General features: G+C 37.7%; 1 protein-coding gene across 7 annotated transcripts in view; it reads left to right on the top strand.

The window, feature by feature from the left end:
* Positions 1–19445, top strand: part of BNC2 (basonuclin 2) — a 362491-nt gene that overhangs the window by 24642 nt on the left and 318404 nt on the right. Inside the window, exon 1 of one of the 7 annotated variants that reach the window (XM_048930704.1) lies at positions 12186–12267. The exons of the other annotated variants lie outside the window; for them this stretch is intronic. Coding sequence (XP_048786661.1) covers positions 12250–12267 — 18 coding nt within the window. The 5' untranslated portion in view covers positions 12186–12249. Of the gene's footprint in view, positions 1–12185; positions 12268–19445 lie in introns of those variants that run through there. 7 annotated transcript variants of the gene reach the window in all.

Raw genomic sequence — 19445 nt, 5'->3', positions numbered from 1 at the left:
GCTTTCTTCACAGGGCAATGAGCATATGGTTTAATAAAGTGAGTCTGTGACACTTTTTTTTTTTTTTTCCTTGTCTGTAGGCAGAGCTGTCACTGGCTGAAAACTTTCCTGTTTTTACTGGTGGGACCGTAGTCTGCTGTCTTTCAACAGAGTTTACTTCACAAGTAGAAAATGTTTGCTCCTGAGAGTTTAACTTCAGAACTTTTCCTTGGCTACAGACAGCTTAAGTGTAGCAGGTCCTTTAGCTTAAAGAGACAGTACTCGTTTCACACAAGGACTGCCAGTGGCCATGTGGAGATTTATACTAAGTTAGGAATTTCAATTTTCTGTTTTGTGCCTGTCTGTAAGTCTGTTTCTGAGTGTGTGGACTTAGGAACGGGAATGCACTTACTGGCAAAGTCACAGAGCTCAGGAATTTCTTGTCAGATGTAGCTGGTGTAGTACATGAACTATTAAGGGTCATCCCTGTTTTTACGCCTCTTTTTTTATGTTTCTTGTGAGCTCTGCAGAGGCTTGGATTTCAGCTTTCTTAGAAAGATTTCTACCTTTTTTTGTACTTGGTACAGTTTTCTATTTTGTTTACATTAGCAGTTTTACTGTGGATTAAAGCAGAGCACTGGATGCTATTTTTAAATGATATTTTGTTAATAGAGAATTCCAAGTTTACTTTGATCTCATTTTTCTGATGTGTGATACAAACTGCATTTTTTGTGCATTTACAGAATATTGTTGCCATAGCTCATTTCCATTAAGTTAAAATTTGTGCCAGATTTCACACTCAATTACTAAGCACTAAAACATTGACCAGGGTATGTGTATTACTGTAAATTATCTAAGATGATTTTTGGAGTTATAAATATATACACATTGCTATTCATTTTGGAAGCCATCCTTAAAAATACTCACTGTTGTTAAACCTTTGCAGTAGTAGCGATATTAACAAACAGTTGTGGCTGCAAAAGCAAGGACGTTCTCAACATAAAGCACCATTTATCCATTGGATAAATGGTGGGAGTGCAGTGTACTAAGTCTTGTATTGGTGTCAGGTTAATATTTCAGTTCTGAGCAAAACAACATGCAAAAAAGAGTGTGTGTGTTTGTAATCATATGCACTATTTTGAAATCCCATGGTGCAATATTCAAAGTGAAATTTAGAGAGATAAAGGTTTTAGTTTAATTATCTGTAGGCTGTCTGATTGGTTTTTAAACTGTGGAAATAAGACAGTGACATGAAGAAGGAAAGTGAAGAAAATGGAACAGAACATTGATTATAAAGCAAATGGTTTTCTGCTTTCTTCGTTAGTCCTGGAGATGTTTTTTTTCCCATCTTACACATTCCATTTGCATGGTTACTGTTGAGACTGGTCACCAAGACTGCTTGAAATACCTGCCCTCAGGAGGGCTCTAAGGGACACTGAAAGGTCACATAATTAGACCTGATTTTAATTCATAGAGACCTGTTTGTCACTGTCTCTTTATGTTTCTGCTAGTTACATGTTATTAACTGGAGTGAATTTTAGAACCTAAATTAGATACTTAAGTGTGTAATATGCAGAGGCTGAACTCAAGTTAGAATGCTGAGGATAGTTATACAATTATGTTTCCCTTACCAGATGTAACTTTGCAGTAATTAAATCTAATGAAATTTAAGTATTGTAGTCAGTGTTTTGGTAGCTATTTCCAAGTCCTATTGGTAATATCAGTTAAATCATGGTAATTAATGCTTGTTATCTGGGAAATTTAATAAACAGAAATAAGGTGCTATACTAACCCTTATTTAAAAAAAAAAAGAACTAGATCAAACAATTAGTCTACCGTCAAGGCTCTTCTATTTTCATTCCTGCCAGGGCTATATTGTTGTAATTATGTCATCACTGAAAGTTTTTTTTTTCCTTTCCTCCAAGCAGTGCAATCTTCCTCTTCACATTTAGAGTTCAGCTTTCCATCTGTATTTCACTGCTCTCTTTGCAGCACACTTTTAATGTTGGGATGTTCAGCTGTGGACTTCTGTGGAAGCTGGTGAGAAGAGGATGTTTGTCTAGGAATAATCCTCCCACTCCTTGGAATATATAGAAAAATTGATTGTGTTGTAATTTGCCCGTGTGTAAATTTGAGTATCCCTTTGCAGTGATAAATGGGAGAAACTGCATGGAAGTCTGCCTTTGTAGCATAGCATGGAAGATTTGTGCTATGAGGATGGACCTTCAGAGTGCTTTGAACTAGAACAGATTATCAGCAGCAGCATTGAACCCCAGTCTTGGATTTCATTCCCATGTCAAGCAGCAGTTTTATTAAGACAACAGAAAGCAGTAAGCAGCTTAATAACATCAAGCAGATACTGTAATTGTGTTGTACAGATGGCTTGCATGTAATATCTAAATAAATAGTAGGTTGAGAATGGTAGTGATAAAGCCAGCTACGATGGTTTTCCCAGTTGTGAAATGTTTGTGTAAAGAATGACCTTTTTTGTTTTTGTTCTAGCCTGACAGCTGAAGATGCTTTTAAAACCTTCTAGTCACTTAGAGTGAAGCTATACAACTCTAGTTTGGTAGCTTTAAAAGGCAGATCATATCCATCACTGAAATAGCAAGTCTCAGGGTTATGAGAGAAGATTGGGGATAGGAGATGAGAGCTGCTCAGTCCAGTTTACATTTGTCACTAGTGACTAGCTTTTAAAAAATGTATTAGCTGTGCATGGTGGTAAGTAAATTCCAGCTGCAGGGGATTACTGCTCTGAGTGGGTCGGGGAGCTTGGAATGCATTCAGTTCCATCAGGGGATTTGTGTCCCTCGTCATTAGCCTTAACGTTACTAAAGCACTAAAGATTAAGAACAGACCAGTGTCACCTGCTCAGAACTTTGGAAAACTCACCAAAACCATTATAAACAAGGCAAAATATTAAGTAATATAGAAATAAATCTTCATCAGAGTTCATAATTAAAAAAAAAAAAAGAATCCCAAAGACAGTTCTCACCCTTTGGGAAAGAGAGTATACAGCATGACGTTGTGGAGATGGACAGTATCTCTTATAAATCTAATACCATGTAAAAGATTATGAAAGTGGCATATAAGAAATCAAATAAAATATCGGGATTTTGGCAAAGCATAAGGTTTGTGAAGATCAGTTATTCTGAAGATCAGTTATTCTGCTTAGTTATTTAATATGTCATAATACTAATTTGCACCACAAACACCTCCACAAATGCCTTCCTATTAATGAGCATTTTTGTGGGGAGTTTCAAAATCAAGATATGCTGCAATTTTAAGGAAATATTTCCAACGGCTTTAGTCTCACAGGTTAGGAGTGAAGAGTTTTACTGTGTTTTTTCAGGATACATTTTTTTCCCCTCAAGAATAAGGCAAGTGAGCACCACAGAGCTTTACTTTTTTCAGGGATTTTGAAATTCAGCTTACATGCCAGCAAGCAGTTTAGTGGCAGGAAGTCTTTCCTAGTAGTGCAGCCATGAACTGGTAAATTAGAAGCATCTGTAAAAATTTAGAGGGAGTATCAGCTTTCTCAAAGCTCCAGCCCAAGACTAATGAGGTGCAAATGATAGCGCTGCATAACCCTTCTCCACCCCAATTGTGGAATGAGATATTGCGACAGAAAGAAGTAAAGAAATGAGACAAAGATTTCAAAACTTACAGTGCCCTGAAACAAATACAGGGTTTTCAGTAGACTTTCAAACGATTGAGGTGGGCCAACCTGCATATTTTGCTAGCAAGAAATTCATACCTCCTACCTCAACCGCAGACATATTTCCATGGCACCAAGTACTGACAGATGGAGGTTGTGGAGCACTAATTAATTTTTTTTCTCCATGTGTGTGAAATTTTACCTGTTGATGTGATTGTTATTACTTACAGTTGCTCTGATAGGAAATAAACTTCTGCTAATTTGCATCTCTGATAGATCCTTTCCTGTGCTCCCACTGCAGAAAGAGAGGAAGGGGGTAGAAGTGTAATTTGTTTGAAGGAACACATCTGGGGTGTGATCTGCTGTGTCTTAACACCAGATGGCAGGTTTAGGCTGACAACTAAAACCCAGTGTAGCCTGGTCAAATGGCATCTTAATCTCTTACTTTCTCTGACCATAGGGAAGAACTACTGTAAAATCATAGCAATTATTTGCACTCAGAAGAAGTCCTCCTCCATTTAGTACTCTCTCAGAGTTTATTCATTTTCAGTGCTTCTCACCTCTTCAGTGTTTATAGGAAAGATTGCTTCTCCTTGGCAACACCTAAAACATTATTGTGCAGCTCATACCTTCTTCCAAGTATGCGTTGTGGGGGCAGAGGTGTGGTGCCTTTAAGTGGCTGATTCTTGTCATAACAGGTATGGCATTAGCCCTGCCGAGTAGTGACTAGAAGTGACAGCATTGCGTTTGAGGTGCCTGGAGGGCACTCAGTCATCACTCCTACACAGCAGTGTGGGTTTGAAAGCTCTGTATACAGTTGCTTGCCAGTGCGGAGTGTGCTCAGTAAAAGCTAAGAAGACAGAGGTTTGATTCTCGTATTCTTTTATTCACCAGATTCCCAGAAGAAATCCCTAGAAAATCAAGAGCAGATCTGAGCTGTACGCTGTTTGTTCTCCTTTCTTCTATATGTGCATGTGCACATAAGGTTTTTCCACCCTTTCCCCCCTCCCATCCTTTTATTTGGGCACTTAAGTGCACATCTTTCAACTTCAGGCCACCCAGGTTCTACAATTTTCATCCATCTTCTCTGCCCTGTCCTTAGCTCTTGCAGATTCCCAAATTTATTTTCACCAACCTCATAAAACAGAGTGCTTCTGTGATTCTTTTACTTGTGTTGGGTTCCTTTGTCCAGCAACAAAACATGTAGAATTAAAAGCAGAAATATAACTGTTAAGGTGTTACAGAATCAGTGTTCTTGCTGAATAAGTTTAATGCTGAAATAGGCTTCCAAAATGTTTTCCTTGAAAACGAGTACATTGAGTTCTTACTCCCCTTAGTTCAGTAAAAGCATAATAGTAGAGATTGGTATAAAAATACCATGAAATATCATATTTTATGTGAGAGTAACATGTCACAGTCTTATATTTTTTATCAAGCATGAGATTTTTATTACGTATTTTTTAACCTCTATTTTTCTAATGTGTCTTAGTAACATCAATCAGCCTCTAAACTAGCCTTGGGCACTTTCCTTGTAAAGTTCTTAATGGATTGCTTTTTTAAGGATTTGAAGTTAAGTAATTTTAGAAGGCCACTACTGCATATATGGGTTATAGGTATGCTGCTACAACTTTGCCAATATTTTGATATTATATTTACATTAAAGTGTTGTTAATGATCTATTTCCAGATGTAGTAATGCCAAACAGAAGAAAGGAGAATGGAAATATCTATCCTTTAATACTAAACAAAAATCTTTAGGTTTTAAGTTTTGAAAATTGTTTTTGAAAGCACTAATTAAGCTGTAAGTTTGGTGGGAGGCAGTCAGACTGGACTGATTGTGAGAAATTTGCATTTGTGAATAACGTGTCTCTCTCACTGTGAGCTCCAAGTGAAGTGCCTCAGCACAGATTCCTAAGCTGACTTTGGCAATGTTAAACACACTTTTTGGTAGAAGAAAAATGTTTAATGTTGACTTAAGTGTTGGAAACAGTGGACATGTTCTTCACTAGCAAGCATAATTTTTTATACTTCCTCCATTTTTTTCTCTGCTAGAAATGCTATTTGATGTAAAGGGTAGAGATCTCTGTTATTTATGTTTATATATGCCAATAGGAGCCTTCATTGTTATCAGAAAGTCTCCTGTGCATTTCCATGATGAGAGATTCATGAATTGAGTCTGAGTGATTCTGACTTTCTAAGGATTCTTGATGAGTCTCTTCAGGGTTTTGGAAGGCATATAGCTGGCATGCAAACACCTTATTAACTGTGATGTAGTTTTTCAGTACATTAAAACAAACAAACAAACCTGATGGCTGAAATGTGGAAGTTTTAAGACATGATGATCTCTGCAAAACAAATTACTTGTGCATGTAAAACTACGGTCTGAGTGGATTCATAGGAAAAAATACTGCCAGTAGTAAAGAAATTTCATTTTAGGAGCAGAATAGATTGAGAGATGGATGGTTAAGGAAGCACTGGCATGAATAAAGTGGTCTTTTAAGCCAAAACGACTAAGTGTTTTTTAGAATGAGTTAATTTTAATACTTTGGGCCTAGTCTGCAGAATCGTCATTTATCAGATTAAATAACAGCTGGAAAATTCAGATTTAAATAAGAGCTCTAGCTTTGAAACCACAGATCTTGTTGGTCCTCTCTATGAGTTTGATTCAGACTTTCAGTGCTTAGTAGTGAGTGACTAACTACGTGAGTTGTTTTTTTAATAAATGTGCATACTTTAGGGAGAAAATTATTGAGAATGCTCTTAGCTGAGGAAAAATTCCTCAGTAATTTATAAAAAAATCTGATTGTACCATCTTTAAATGTGCCACAATACCATTCTGTCCAGAAATGCTGTTGAGAATCTTGCTTTTAAGGGTAGTTCAAGATTGGGAACTAAGCTTGACTAAGTGGAAAAGCTTATACAAGCAGACTCTGGAAATAAAAAAAGCAAGGGCAAATCATGCATAATACTGCAGAACATTAGGGAGTCACAGTGGCACGGTAATGTTTTGGTCCTAGGGAAGTTTTGATGGCTCCATGGAATGAAGTACATCCTATCTAGGTAGTGCCATATCACAAGAAACTTCAGGTTACACAAAACCTGTGAAACAGCAGTGAAATAGCTTGAGGATTTTAAGAACTTTTTTTAAGAAAACTTTGTTTCCCCTTTACTGGAGAATTCATTTTCCTTTCAGTAAATTCTCACCAAAATAACAGTCAATTTTCACAGATGACATCCAGTTGCAGTTGAATTTTTAAATACATTTTAGGCACATTTATATTATCGGTATTTATTTCCTTCAACCCTCTTATACTTTCAGGTCTTCACTTTTGATTTCTTCCTTCAAGTTGGGAACAGGAAGATCTGTGGTTTATTCTGGAAATAAAAACAGTGCTACTGAAAGAATTGTATAGAGTATGCAGGGAGGTGCTCATGTGCATTTCAAAAACTTGCATATACTTTCTTTGAAAGCTAGTCATGTCTGTGTGCATATGTTTATGCTCTGCAGAGCTCAGAGTCTGCTCACAGCTTCTGCCTTTATATCTTCATGCAGACTAGGTAATGAAAAAAACTGTATTCTTAGGTAATCTAGAAAAGGGTTAATCAAATCGACAACTGCTATAAGGAATCCTTAACTGTAGTGCCTCGCCATTGTTTAGGCATACAGTACAAATGTGTTCTGCCTAACTTAGCCAGAACAATATCTCTAGCTAGTGATTAGGCTCAACTCCAGCCTTCACCTCAGGCAAAATTTATGCAGCTATATTACTGTTTGTCAGGTAATTAAAGGAAAAAGAAGTATCAACCTAAAGTGAAATTAAAAAAAAAAAAAAGTAAATAAATTGATGCATGTTCTAGTTGAGCAAGGAAAAAGTTGTCACAGGCTTAAGTAGCTGGCAAACATTTGGGGCCAGGATTTGCATAGGAATTCATGGATGCTAAGCCATATTCCTCTTTCAGAAATCTGTGTAGCTTAAAGATGTGGTGCATTTCCTGTTGCTTATAAGTTTATGGTGCCTTTAAGGAAAACGGGATCACTGGAGCACAAAGCAGATGGAGGAAGACCTGGGATGTGAATCTGTCACACTTCAGCCTTTGCTGCTCCCTGCAAGCTGCCCTGTGCAGGCCCATGGTGGCCCATCATCAGCTCTTTCTTTCTGTCCTGGCCCCTTCTGTTGGAGAAGGACTTGTCCCATCACATCTGCCTGCCTGGGATGCCCTCTTTTGCAGCTAGGGAGTGTGCAGCAGGTTCACAATTCTGAATATGCCTTGAATTTTCTTGCTACTTGTTTAAGGTCAGATGAAGTCACTGCTTGTTACACTGTCAATCTCAGTTAACCAAATCAGGATTAAAAATATTGGATATATATTATGATGACATACTATAACATGATTTCTGTAATATTTTTTACAATGTTTACATATAGTATTGGATAATCAGCTATTCAGGGGACTCCAAATGCAACCTGATGAGAATGTGAATGGTGGCTATCAGTTGCCAGTGTGCATCACTCTCTCTGTAGGGAACTTGAATATAATACTATGTTTAGATTCACAATTATAGGTAGAAACAAATATTATAATTTTTTTTTTTTTTTTTAACAGTGTTAGAGGAGAAAAAAAGGAAGAATGATTGCCTGTGCTTAAATTGACTTTTCTGTCCACTGGCCAATGGTTACATTCATTTTATTGACTCCACTTTAGCTACAGCTTTTACACAGATTTTACACTGTGTTTAAAAGAGAGTTTGCAAGCGTTTTGAAGCTACATTTAATCTGTTGGGTTTTGTTTTTTGTCTTTTTTTTTTTTTTTCCTCTTATTTTTAGAAGCGGTCTTAGCGTGTCATAATTTCTCATCAATGATAAATCTTCATCAGTAGAAATTTCTTGAGCCTTTGAGCTACTCTGTTCCCCATACATATTTTCAACACATTGATGTAAAATATGCAGACGATACCTGCAGAATTTCTTTCATTTTCCCTTTTGAGTTCTAAGCTCTTGATTTACTACAGCCTTACTTTTTGCTTCCCTTTATCTCTGCAATGGCAGCAGGATGTAGTGGTACTTTTCAGACTACTCATTTTCTGTGGTTTATAATCTGCCAGGTTCTCTCAGACTTCGGCTTGTCTTAAGGTGAGAGAGAGGCTTCTTCCCAGCCTCTCATCTAAGTATTGGAAAATGTAGGACTGTTTAGCCACTTGTGGAAGTTACTTAGATATACCGATAGAAATTATATAGATTAGATTAGATATATTAGATTAACGCATGTGTGTTCATGCATATTTCTCTATAGTCTGTGGATCCTGTGTTAATATACTAATATCCCCATCATGGATTTAAGAGGCCTGCTTCTCTTTATTGTACTAATAAGATATTTATGGATAGGGAACCATGTATCACAGTGCAAAGTCAACTGATCTTTTGCCTCTGGAGAGACAACATTAAAACCTCTGAAGTCATACTGAAAACAGGCTTGCAGTTACGATCCAAGGCCTGCTTTGTACCCACCTACAAAACAAGTTGGCTCTGCAGTTCTGGCAGTCTCTGTTCATGGAACGTCTACGAACATCTAATAAAAATAAAAGCTAGAATTGATGAAGATATGGAGATGCTAACATAGCTGATTGCCATATACTTTTGATAAAATTAATTACTGTGATTCTGGCCCTTTCCCTAACATGAAAGTTCCTTGCGAAGTAGTATCTACTTCAGAATCTTGCACAGCCTCTCTTTTAGGTGGTGGTCAGAATTACACAGTCCATCATGAACATGGTTTTACAAATGGTTGGTTACAGAAAATTTCAAGCTGTTACCAACACTTTCAAAGTTCTACTAATGTGAAACTTGCAGAAGATTATTCTTGAAGCTCCTGAGCAGAGAGGTATCCAGCTAGGAAATTTCTACTCTTGGTTATGCAAATGCTTAGCACTCTGCACTGTAAAGTGTGACACATTAGACTGTTTAAAACTGGTATCTTTAAGAAGTATAAAATTCTATTACTTTCACACACATGCATACTGTTCCGTGAGGATCAGATAAGTTAATGGAGGGCATCTACTTTAAGCATCCTGTTCTTAATGAAGATGATACGGTTCTAATTGTTCTGTCAACACCAAACATGAAGTTTGGCAAACAAAAGCAGCCAAAACCACCAAATGACCAAAATTCAAGTGAATCAGAAATATTTATGAAACTCTGACTTTTACATACAGGTAAAGTTTTGTGTCATTTTAGATGGTCGCACAAATTGGCTGTTGAGACCTTATGCTTATTCTGCTGTGTGTTACTTAAATGTGTTCTTTACTGAGAAGTGTGTGTATTTTAAAGATGTACACAGACTTGATACAGTAATGCATAGGTAACTATCACCAAAGTTCAAGCCAACTCTAATGGTGTGATATTACACAAATTATATTAGAAACAAAAGTTCATGTTAAAAAGTTGTGATGCATATATCATAGAATTGAATCATAGAATTGTTCAGGTTGGAAAAGACTTAAAGATCAAGTCCAACCACAACCTAACCATATTACCCTAACTCTAATAATCCTCCGCTAAATCATGTCCATGAGCACCACATCCAAACAGTTTTTAAACACATCCAGGGATGGTGACTCAGCCACCCTGTAAAGAAGTTTTTCCTGATATCCAACCTAAACTTGCCTTGGCACAACTTGAAGCCATTTACCCACATCCTGTCACCTGTCACCAGTGAGAAGAGACCAACCCCGCTCTCACTGCAAGCACTTTTCAGGTATTGGAAGAGAGCAGTGAGGTCTCCCCTCAGCCTCCTTTTCCCCAGACTGAACATCCCAGTTCCTTCAGTCTCTCCTCATAGAGCACATTCTCCAAGCCCTTCACCAGCCTCGCTGCCCTTCTTTGGACCTGCTCCAGCACCTCTATGTCCTTTCTGTACTGAGATGCCCAAAACTGAACACAGTACTCGAGGTGAGGCCTCACTAATGCTGAGTACAGGGACAGGATGACTTCCCTAGTCCTGCTCACCACACCATTCCTGATATAAGCCAGGATGCCATTGGCCTTCTTGGCTGCCTGGGCACATTGCTGGCTCATATTCAGCTGATTGTTCATTGGTACACCAAGGTCCCTTTCCATCAGGCAGCTTTCCAGCTACCCGTCCCCTGGCTTGTAGGGTTGCCTGGGGTTGTTGTGACCAAAAATATGTGTAGTTTTCTTTTTGATATTTATATATATGTACAGCCAGACAATGGGTCAGGATGTAGAAAAATACCCACCATCAAATGTTCTCTGATTCACCAGTATTTGCCTTTTTTTTTTTTTCCCCATTCCTTTGGGGCTGAGACAAAGGTGTTTTCAGTAGTGTTCCTATAACTAGTTCACTTTTGTTTTAAATGTTGTCTTTTTGTTCTTCAGAACATCTGTATATTTTTGTCTGAGGTGCTCCCTCTCCATAATTATTCTTGTGATAATTATTTATCTTCCTCTCACTGAAAGGGCACCTCCATCACTTGATTTCCTTGCCTTGTGCCCCTTACAGGGGAATAAAACAACACAGTGTGAAAGGATTATGCAAGCCATGTCATCCAAAAACTTCTGGGAAAATAATCAGCTCCCCTGGAAGATCTGTAAGGATCATGGATGGCTCTAGCTTCAGGACCAAACAAGGCAAGAAGTAATCTCAATAAAAAGCAATTAACACTATACAGAATATCCAGTGCCTGGTCCTGGAAATCTGGCATCAGAAATCGTTTCTGAAGATGAAACTTTTTTAAATTTAGTCAAAGATTCCTGACATACCTCACGTTCTTCTATATTCTGCCATTCAGCTGTCAAAAAATACGAGTTTATTGTTCACATCCAAGCTCATTTTGTCAGCTTCCTCTTGTTTCTCAAGCACATTTTACACAGTATGATTCCCTCAGAAAGAGGCAATGCAACCATTAGCACTGTTCAACAGAATGAATTTTCATGAAAATGCTCAATTGAGCCTCCAAACAGACTTTTGCAAATGATGCTGGAAAAAAATGTGTAATGCCTTGGCCTATTTTCTCCTTTCTTGTCATCTCTTTGGGACTGTGCTGTCAGATATTCTTCTGACCTTCATGAAGAGTCTATAGGTGTGCAATGCTGTACCTCACCAGTTTTCAGCATTGCCTTACTCCAAACTCTCTTCTTAATCATTTTCAGACACTTATCAAATTAAGGTGCTCAGATTAATTGTTAGGAGAAATAAGTGACCAATGAAAATTGTTTTATATTGGAGGAAAGTTGTTACAGAGTGCCTGCTTCTGAGAACCAGGGAAAAATTAGAGATATCCATCTGTCCTCTGCTTAAGAAGACTGAACTCCAGAATTGAAGTTCAGGTAGATGACACTGTTGTTGCTCCAGCAAGGAAATATATTTATGTGTATGTTTTTCTTAACCTGCAGGTTAAGGTTCTTATGTGTTGGGTCTCTGCCACTTAGAATCATAGAATGATTAAGGTTGGAAATACCACTAAGATCATATAGTCCAACCATCAGCCCATGCCTGCGACCACACAGTGACATCACTTGGTGCTGCAATCTACCCTTTTCTTGAGCACCTCCAGGAACTGTGACTCTACAACTTTTCCAGGTAGCGTGTTTTGATATGTCACTGCTCTTTCAGGTAAGAATTTTTCCTAATATCCAACCTGAACGTCCCCTGGCACAACATAAGGCCATTCCCTCTTATCCTATTGTTATTTACTTGGGTAAGAGGCTGACTCCCACCTCATCACAAACTCCTTTCAGGGAGTTGTGAAGAGCAAAAAGGTCTCCCTGAACCTCCTCCATACTGAATAATCCCAATTCCCTCAGGGCTCATTGTGATGCTTGTGCTCCAGATCCTTCACCAGATTTGTTGACTTTCTCTGTACATGCTCCACATCTGATATCAAATCTTCCTACTGAGAATTCACTATGAAGCATAGTAGGAACCTTTGACCAGTCTTCACCTTCTATAGTAAGATTATGATGAAGGCATGACCACTGTGTTTTATATTAACAAGGTGATGTGAGATCCACTCCTTTCTGAGGGGAAGATGGTCTGTGGAACTGATGCTTCCAAGAACATACATGTGCCTTTCACATGTCTAGAACGTATATGTATTTGCCAAATGCATTTGCAGTTTCAAGGTGCATAGGGTCACAGATGGGAAAAGAAGGATGATGCCCCATGTGTTGCTTTCCAGGACAAAGGATAGCCTGAGGTCTGTTTCTTTCCTTCAGATGTCAGCAAGAAATGCCAGTGCTTCTGCTCCAGGTTTCTCATACTCCTGATCTTGTGGGGAAAGATATTTAAATACAGACTCTCTGACTCATCTCCTGCTAATAGCCCTCCCCAAGGTGATGCAAGAAATAACATGACTGATCCTTTTGACTCCAGCACCAAGAAGTTCCTAGTCTGTTTTACAGTGAACTCTCACATCCTTCCACATCATAGTAAGAACACTCAGTGGCTTTCAAGTTTCAAATCTCAATAACTGGTATTTTCAACAAGAGCAGAAAGAGCAGCACAAATATGAGAAACAGCAGTGTGAACCACATTTTTATCATTGTCATGAACCATTGTGAAGATGGTACCTTGCTCATATCTCCATTACCCATGTGATTCAGGATTATTTTTCACTCCTTGAAGGCTTAGACCTAAAATTATCTTGGCTGCATCTTTAGCCACCTCCACTGTGCATCCAGATCTAGTAGGTGTGTACTTACTTATTTATTTAATATCAGAGTTATGTGACTGGTTAAAAGTGATTAAGATCTGTCTTTCAGTGAAGTGCCCTGCTTCTTACTGCGTGTGGAATCTTGCTGGGTACCTCTTGTTGAAAAAATAAGTTTTCTGATGGTTTTTAACTATGACTAAAGTGTCAGGAGTTCAAAGCCATAATATTTGCTTGCCTCCTGCCTTACGCTCTCCGACTTCAGATATCTTTGTGTTTCTTATAGGCCAAGAAATTTTGCTTGCCTCAGTGCTCATTGTTTCCACTCCTGAGATTTCAAAAGATGCTAAATTCCAGTAATGCTTTAATACCCACTTTACCATTGCAGAAGTGTCTTGACATCATGATTTCTTGGGAATTGCAGTCTTTCTTATCTTGTTCAGTGGCAGATGCTGTGTACTGGCAGACAGTTTAAGGAGGAAGGTTGGTCAGTTAGTTGTAACTCCTTTTCTTTGAGAGATGTGTTTATAATGTGAGTTTATTAACTGCTTCTTCTTCCTTGAACTTGGTCTCATGTAAGTGCAGGATGTGGCACGGGCAACAATGTTTTTTCTTCTAAGAGTGAAGTTATGATCTCAGGTGAGTCATTAATTTAACAGTACAAAAAATCAACAACACAGCTTTTTTGAAAATGAGAACCAATTCTTAGCAGTTCCTCTGGAAAACTCCTCCTCTTCCACAGCCTTGCATGAGAATGCAAGAAGTGCCATGAACTGTAAGGGGTTTTGTGCATATAATTACTTCTCTTTTTTTTTTTTTTTTGCTTTCTCTGAACTTCTGGTTTTCCTTTTTTCCTTTTCCTGACTGCTGAAACAGGCTACCTTTAGTGTTTATGCATGACACAACATTTTGAATGACTTTTGAACGTACAAGTAACACTAAAGTCTTAAGATTTCTATTGGAGTCACTCTACTGAAATCAATAAGAGCTAGTTACTGAAGACAGTGAAATTGAGATTTCATGAATATTTTGTCTTCTAACAGTTGCCACTTTTCTTTTTCTTTCAAGACAATTAAATGTTTTTCTATTTGTATACACATCATGTATGTTACATAAATATGAGAGGAAACATACATGCAGCTGTCACATGATGCATTTTGGTTTCCGTTGAGACCTGACTGTATGCTGAATACCATTATCTCTCTGAATGCCTTAGGACTTAAAGTTAATATGCAGTGAGAAGGCACTAGTATGTCCCTGTGGACCTATGTGGTTTACATTGGTAATTCACTGTATGAGTACAAATGATACAATGCTGAGTGACTCCCAACTTTCCTTTGGGTGTGGTACTTGACAGATTGTTAAATTTCATGTTGGAAATCATTTAGTAGGCTTCTTTCTATGATATTCTTTACAAATTGCTTTGTTTGTTGTTTGACTGGAGTGTTGTCATCATCCCTGCCTGAGATTTCCTTTATTCTTCTTTCTTGGTAGGTAGCAGGGAGGGACAAATGGAAGACAAAGGATGAGCAGACAGGATTAAATATGTTTTCTTTCTTACACTGTTACACTTCTCAGAATTTAAGTAGTGTTTGTTGTTCACACTTAATGATTAAAAAACATAAGTTTTTACAGAATCAGAGGAGGTGGTTAGAATTTCATTGCTGACTTTAAATCTTTTTTTTCCTGAAAACAGATTTTTCTTTTTATTGGTAGAGTATGATGAATAAAATGCTTGGTTCCTGCTTTCCTGTAGGAGGAATGTTAAAGGTAGTACATGAAACAAGAAATGAGGGGAAGAAACAAACGGGACCAAAACACTCAGTGTGCAGTCCATTGATCCGTGTCACCACACGCTCTTGTTGCTAGCATACATTGCATAATCAGAAGAGACGAGACAAACTAAATCCTTTTAGTCCTTGGAGGTTACGGTGTCCCAGGTGCAGTGCCAAGTGTCATTCTATGAATGCAGGTTGCTGTGTGGGAGAGATGCAGCCATGCGTTATGCAGAAGTCACCTAAAAACTATGCAAGAAGTTCAGGAAGGAATGGTGATGCATTTTTCAGTTTTGGGGTTGTTTTTTAGAAAATACATTTTTTTAGACGCACACAAAGCATTAATAGGGTGTGTAAGAGGGAATGAGACTTCAATTTCCTTACGTGTAGGAATTTAAAATTGCAAATACTTGACTTATCTGTGCCTTTGTTACCATGTGGTAGGTATGTCTTGCAGCATGCATGCGTATAGTTCTATATATATGTATACAGTTGTACATATATGCGTATAGTTCTATATATATGTATACAGTTTTAATTTTTATTTTGTATGTGGATAAACAGAAACACAAAATGATTTGCCTAGTATCCCATAGCACCCCATAGACCAGTTAAGATCTGCACACTTCACACCTGATGGCTTATCCTAGTCACTAGAGATATATCCTCCTTACTAACTTCTGCATGGCAGAGTGCAGATGAGCAAGTATATAGAGATTTTTCTTCAAAAATTAATGTTTTACATCATTATTGACAGCCTGTTACATATTTTTTATCCAAAGGATACATCAAAATTAGAAAAATATGATTTCTACATGTGCACATGGCACACTACAAAGAACAGTAACTTCAGGAGGAAAATATAAAAAGCAGATAGTCTGCTTAAATTAACAGACTACATGCAGTAAGACACTGTAAGGCAGATGGAGAAAGTGAGCAGTATCCAGCCATGCAGATGAAACAGAAGCGTAAATTTTATTAGTACTGAGCTTATGCAAACTCATATTTTGGTTGGAATGCACAAATCAATACCCAAGTTTCATGAAAAACGAGTTAAAAGCATAAGTTATTCATTAGGAATATCTAGTCTTTGTAAAAAGTTTCCTACTCACAGAACTCAGGGCACCTTACAAAAGAGAGTGCAGTATGGGAGGTGAGTGAGGCCTCAGTACATCTGTAAGTTAGTGCATCTCTTCAATGATGCTGTAATAATTCACAAGTCATTTAATACTCAGTGTCTTCAATTTCGTTCTATTTCAAGCAGTTTTTATTTTTCATTTCTGTAACATGAAGCAGTTTCTTTCAGGGATAGAGAGAGGAGGGATAATGTGCATTGTGTATGTGTTGACTGCTCTCTGCGCATCTTCAGTCATGAGGTTAGAGGATAGAGTACCACACATGGATTATACCTTGCTTCTTGCTAAAGGACATGAATTTTATAACACCACTCAACCATGATGGATCTCTCTGTGTGTGAGTTAATGTCACTGCTAACATTTAATTGCTAGGTTAGGCTTTGTTCTTAGTTACTTGCAAATGAGCAGAGAGAGTATGTTAGGCAAACCAGTAAGATCTACTCACATTGGGCTCATTTTTCCTGTTTTAATCAATGCTTTCATTTGTCATTGTATACTATTGTTTATTCTGTTTAAACTAAAAGAGAGTCACGGTTTGAACTTCAGTCATAGTTTCTGCATAATGCAGGTTCTAAACTAACAATTCTGTTTCTAAACTATTCAAATTCTTTTGCATTTGCATGAACACTAATGTGATTCTTATAGTGCATCTCAAAAATACTTGAAGAGCGGCAGTTTTCTCTTTTTGCTCCTAGAGACTGTTCTGCTTCATCTGGTATTTTTCAGCCTCTGTTAGATTAGCTTACAGAGAATCCCCAGTTTGTTTCTAAGCTGTATTTTCAATATAGAGGTATGATTGGCTAATAGCCTGTGTGCCAGACTGGCTGGTACTACCTGATTTTTAGGACGTATAATGGTAGGAAATTTATAATCTAGCTTTAAAACTATGTAGGCTGTGGCTGCTGTTATCAGATGGAATGTTCCCACTGGCTGTCCCAGCGTTGTTCTTCTGGGGGTGGGTGGCAGGATGTTCGTTTTGGAGTGCCTCTGACTCTGTGCCTTGCTTTGGCTGGAGATCTGTGAGACCTACGCTTGGCAATATTTATGCAAAAATGTGTGTTTTAATGAAGTTATTCTAAGGCTTAGAAGTTATTTTGAGCTTTGTCTAATTTAATGGTCAAACTTGGCCACAGAATTAGATTCTCTTAATTAGTGTTTTGTGCTAGCTGAACAAGCACACCTAGAATCTTGTAACTAAGTGAACTGTACTAGTTGACAACTCTTCTGAAGAGGCAAAACAGTTCTAATACCTAAAGCAAAGTGCTGGCTGTGGGGAAATCCTTTCAGTCATCCATCGCATATGTTTGGTATTACTTTACATGTATGGTGCAGTAGCGTACCATCAGAAAAGTGGATTTAGGATTTTTGTTTGCTTTTTAAAATCTTCTTCCAGAAGATTCTCAGAACAACTTAGCTCACTAAGTATAAAAAAATGTGAAATATATGGATTTGTCAGACTCCTGCTATGGACTGCAATATGGAATAATTCTTCTTGTGCACATGTGCTAGATAGTAGTGAAAAAAGTATACATGGTTAGTTGAAATCTCAGAGGAAGTCTCTAAGTCAGGTGAAATAATTTTTTCTATGTTTTTCTAGGAATTTAAGTACTTCTATGGTTGACAAGAAAAAAAAAAAAGGATAAAATTCCAAACAAATCAAATCTAGTAATATGTGCTTCCTGACAATCCATCCTTTCCTTTCTTCCATCCCATCTGTGCTCAGAATGCTGGCTGTCCTCAGTGGTTCTTCACTGTGAGGGGTTCATCTTTGTGTTTAGTACCTTGGTGGAAGCTGCTTGTGTGTATGTCTTCACCTATCCTGTAGTTCTGGGATTTGAAACACTCTTGGGTTACTTCCATCTGATCGTGTCCCTGTGTGGAAGAACTGAGTGATGAAAATGCACTGCTCAGTGTATGGCCACATTCCTGCAAACTGGCTGAGTTGACTGTGTGAAGTTAAACCATATGCCAGGTTGCAACCTAAACCTGAATTTGCACAAAATAGTGAAATTAAGAGCACTTAGAAAATTGGATTTCAGTTCTGTGTTTGTTTTTGTGAGATGGAAATGGCAACAGTTACACACATCTGGATTATCTGAGCACTTATTATTAAAAATGATGTTTCCAAAGCAGCACACTGATTTCTAAAACTTCTACTATTTTATCATATACTTAGAATTGTTGATTCATGGTCAGTGCTCTTTGTCCATACTCACAGATTTGTCATGTGCCAAGGAAAACTATCTAAATCCTATCTATGTATCATGTGTAAAAATAACAGAATGTACGAGAGTATTATGAAATGCAAAATACAAATGATGTAAACTAAAATGCTAAACACTGAGCTTTAGCACACCGTATCTACAGGAAAGTATGTCTTTACAAGCATTTTGGGAAGCCCGACTCTACTCTAGAATTCGTACAGAATTTTTAGTTGTACACATGTCAATTGGAGATCTGTATAACCCAGACACTGTGAATGAAACATATTTGACAGTCTTTCCAAAAGCAGCAGCCACTGGTAGATCTGCAGTAAACCATCCAAAACAAACTGTCACTAAAAACAGCAGTAGGCCACCACATAACAACCACAAGAATTAATTTAACAATTGCAGTGGTTACAGCCTTGTACATCCAGCATTTCACATCCCTGTACCTCTGTGTTAAATTAATTTGACCTCCATAAGATTCAAGAATTCCATCTAGGTATTTAGGATGGTATGAAGATCTCTCATCTAGATTTCTCACTTTTATTGCCCTAGTTATTGTAGTTGGCAAATAGCATTCCCCACATATACTGCAAAAATACCGAAAATATGCCTGTAGGTAAGAAACTCCCAATAGCTCTCCAGTCTGGGAAAGATTAATCTCAGGCATTAATTACAATTCAAAATGAAATTCTGATGTTATATAATCTATTACTCTTGGCAGAAGTAGATTTTTCAGATTTTTTTAAATACAAAATAGGAATCTGCGTAAAAAAGTAAGATCTCAATTACAGTAACATGCATTTGCAAATGCTGTAACATAAGAGAAGTGAGGAAGTAATGGATTAAATGTTTCACCAGCAAACTGGTGTTTTGGCAAGGGAGAAAAAAATCAACACAGAAAGTTCACACAGTAGGCTAGTAACTTCCAGTCTTGCTCCAGCAGTTCTGAGTGGGTTTTGATGCTGTTTAATAGAAATGTTTTTCAAAACTCCGAATGCAATACTGTTATTTTCAATGCATG

This window comes from Lagopus muta, chromosome Z (assembly GCF_023343835.1).
Source record: "Lagopus muta isolate bLagMut1 chromosome Z, bLagMut1 primary, whole genome shotgun sequence".
Lineage (NCBI taxonomy): Eukaryota > Metazoa > Chordata > Aves > Galliformes > Phasianidae > Lagopus > Lagopus muta.
This window is presented reverse-complemented; position numbering and strand designations above follow the sequence as displayed.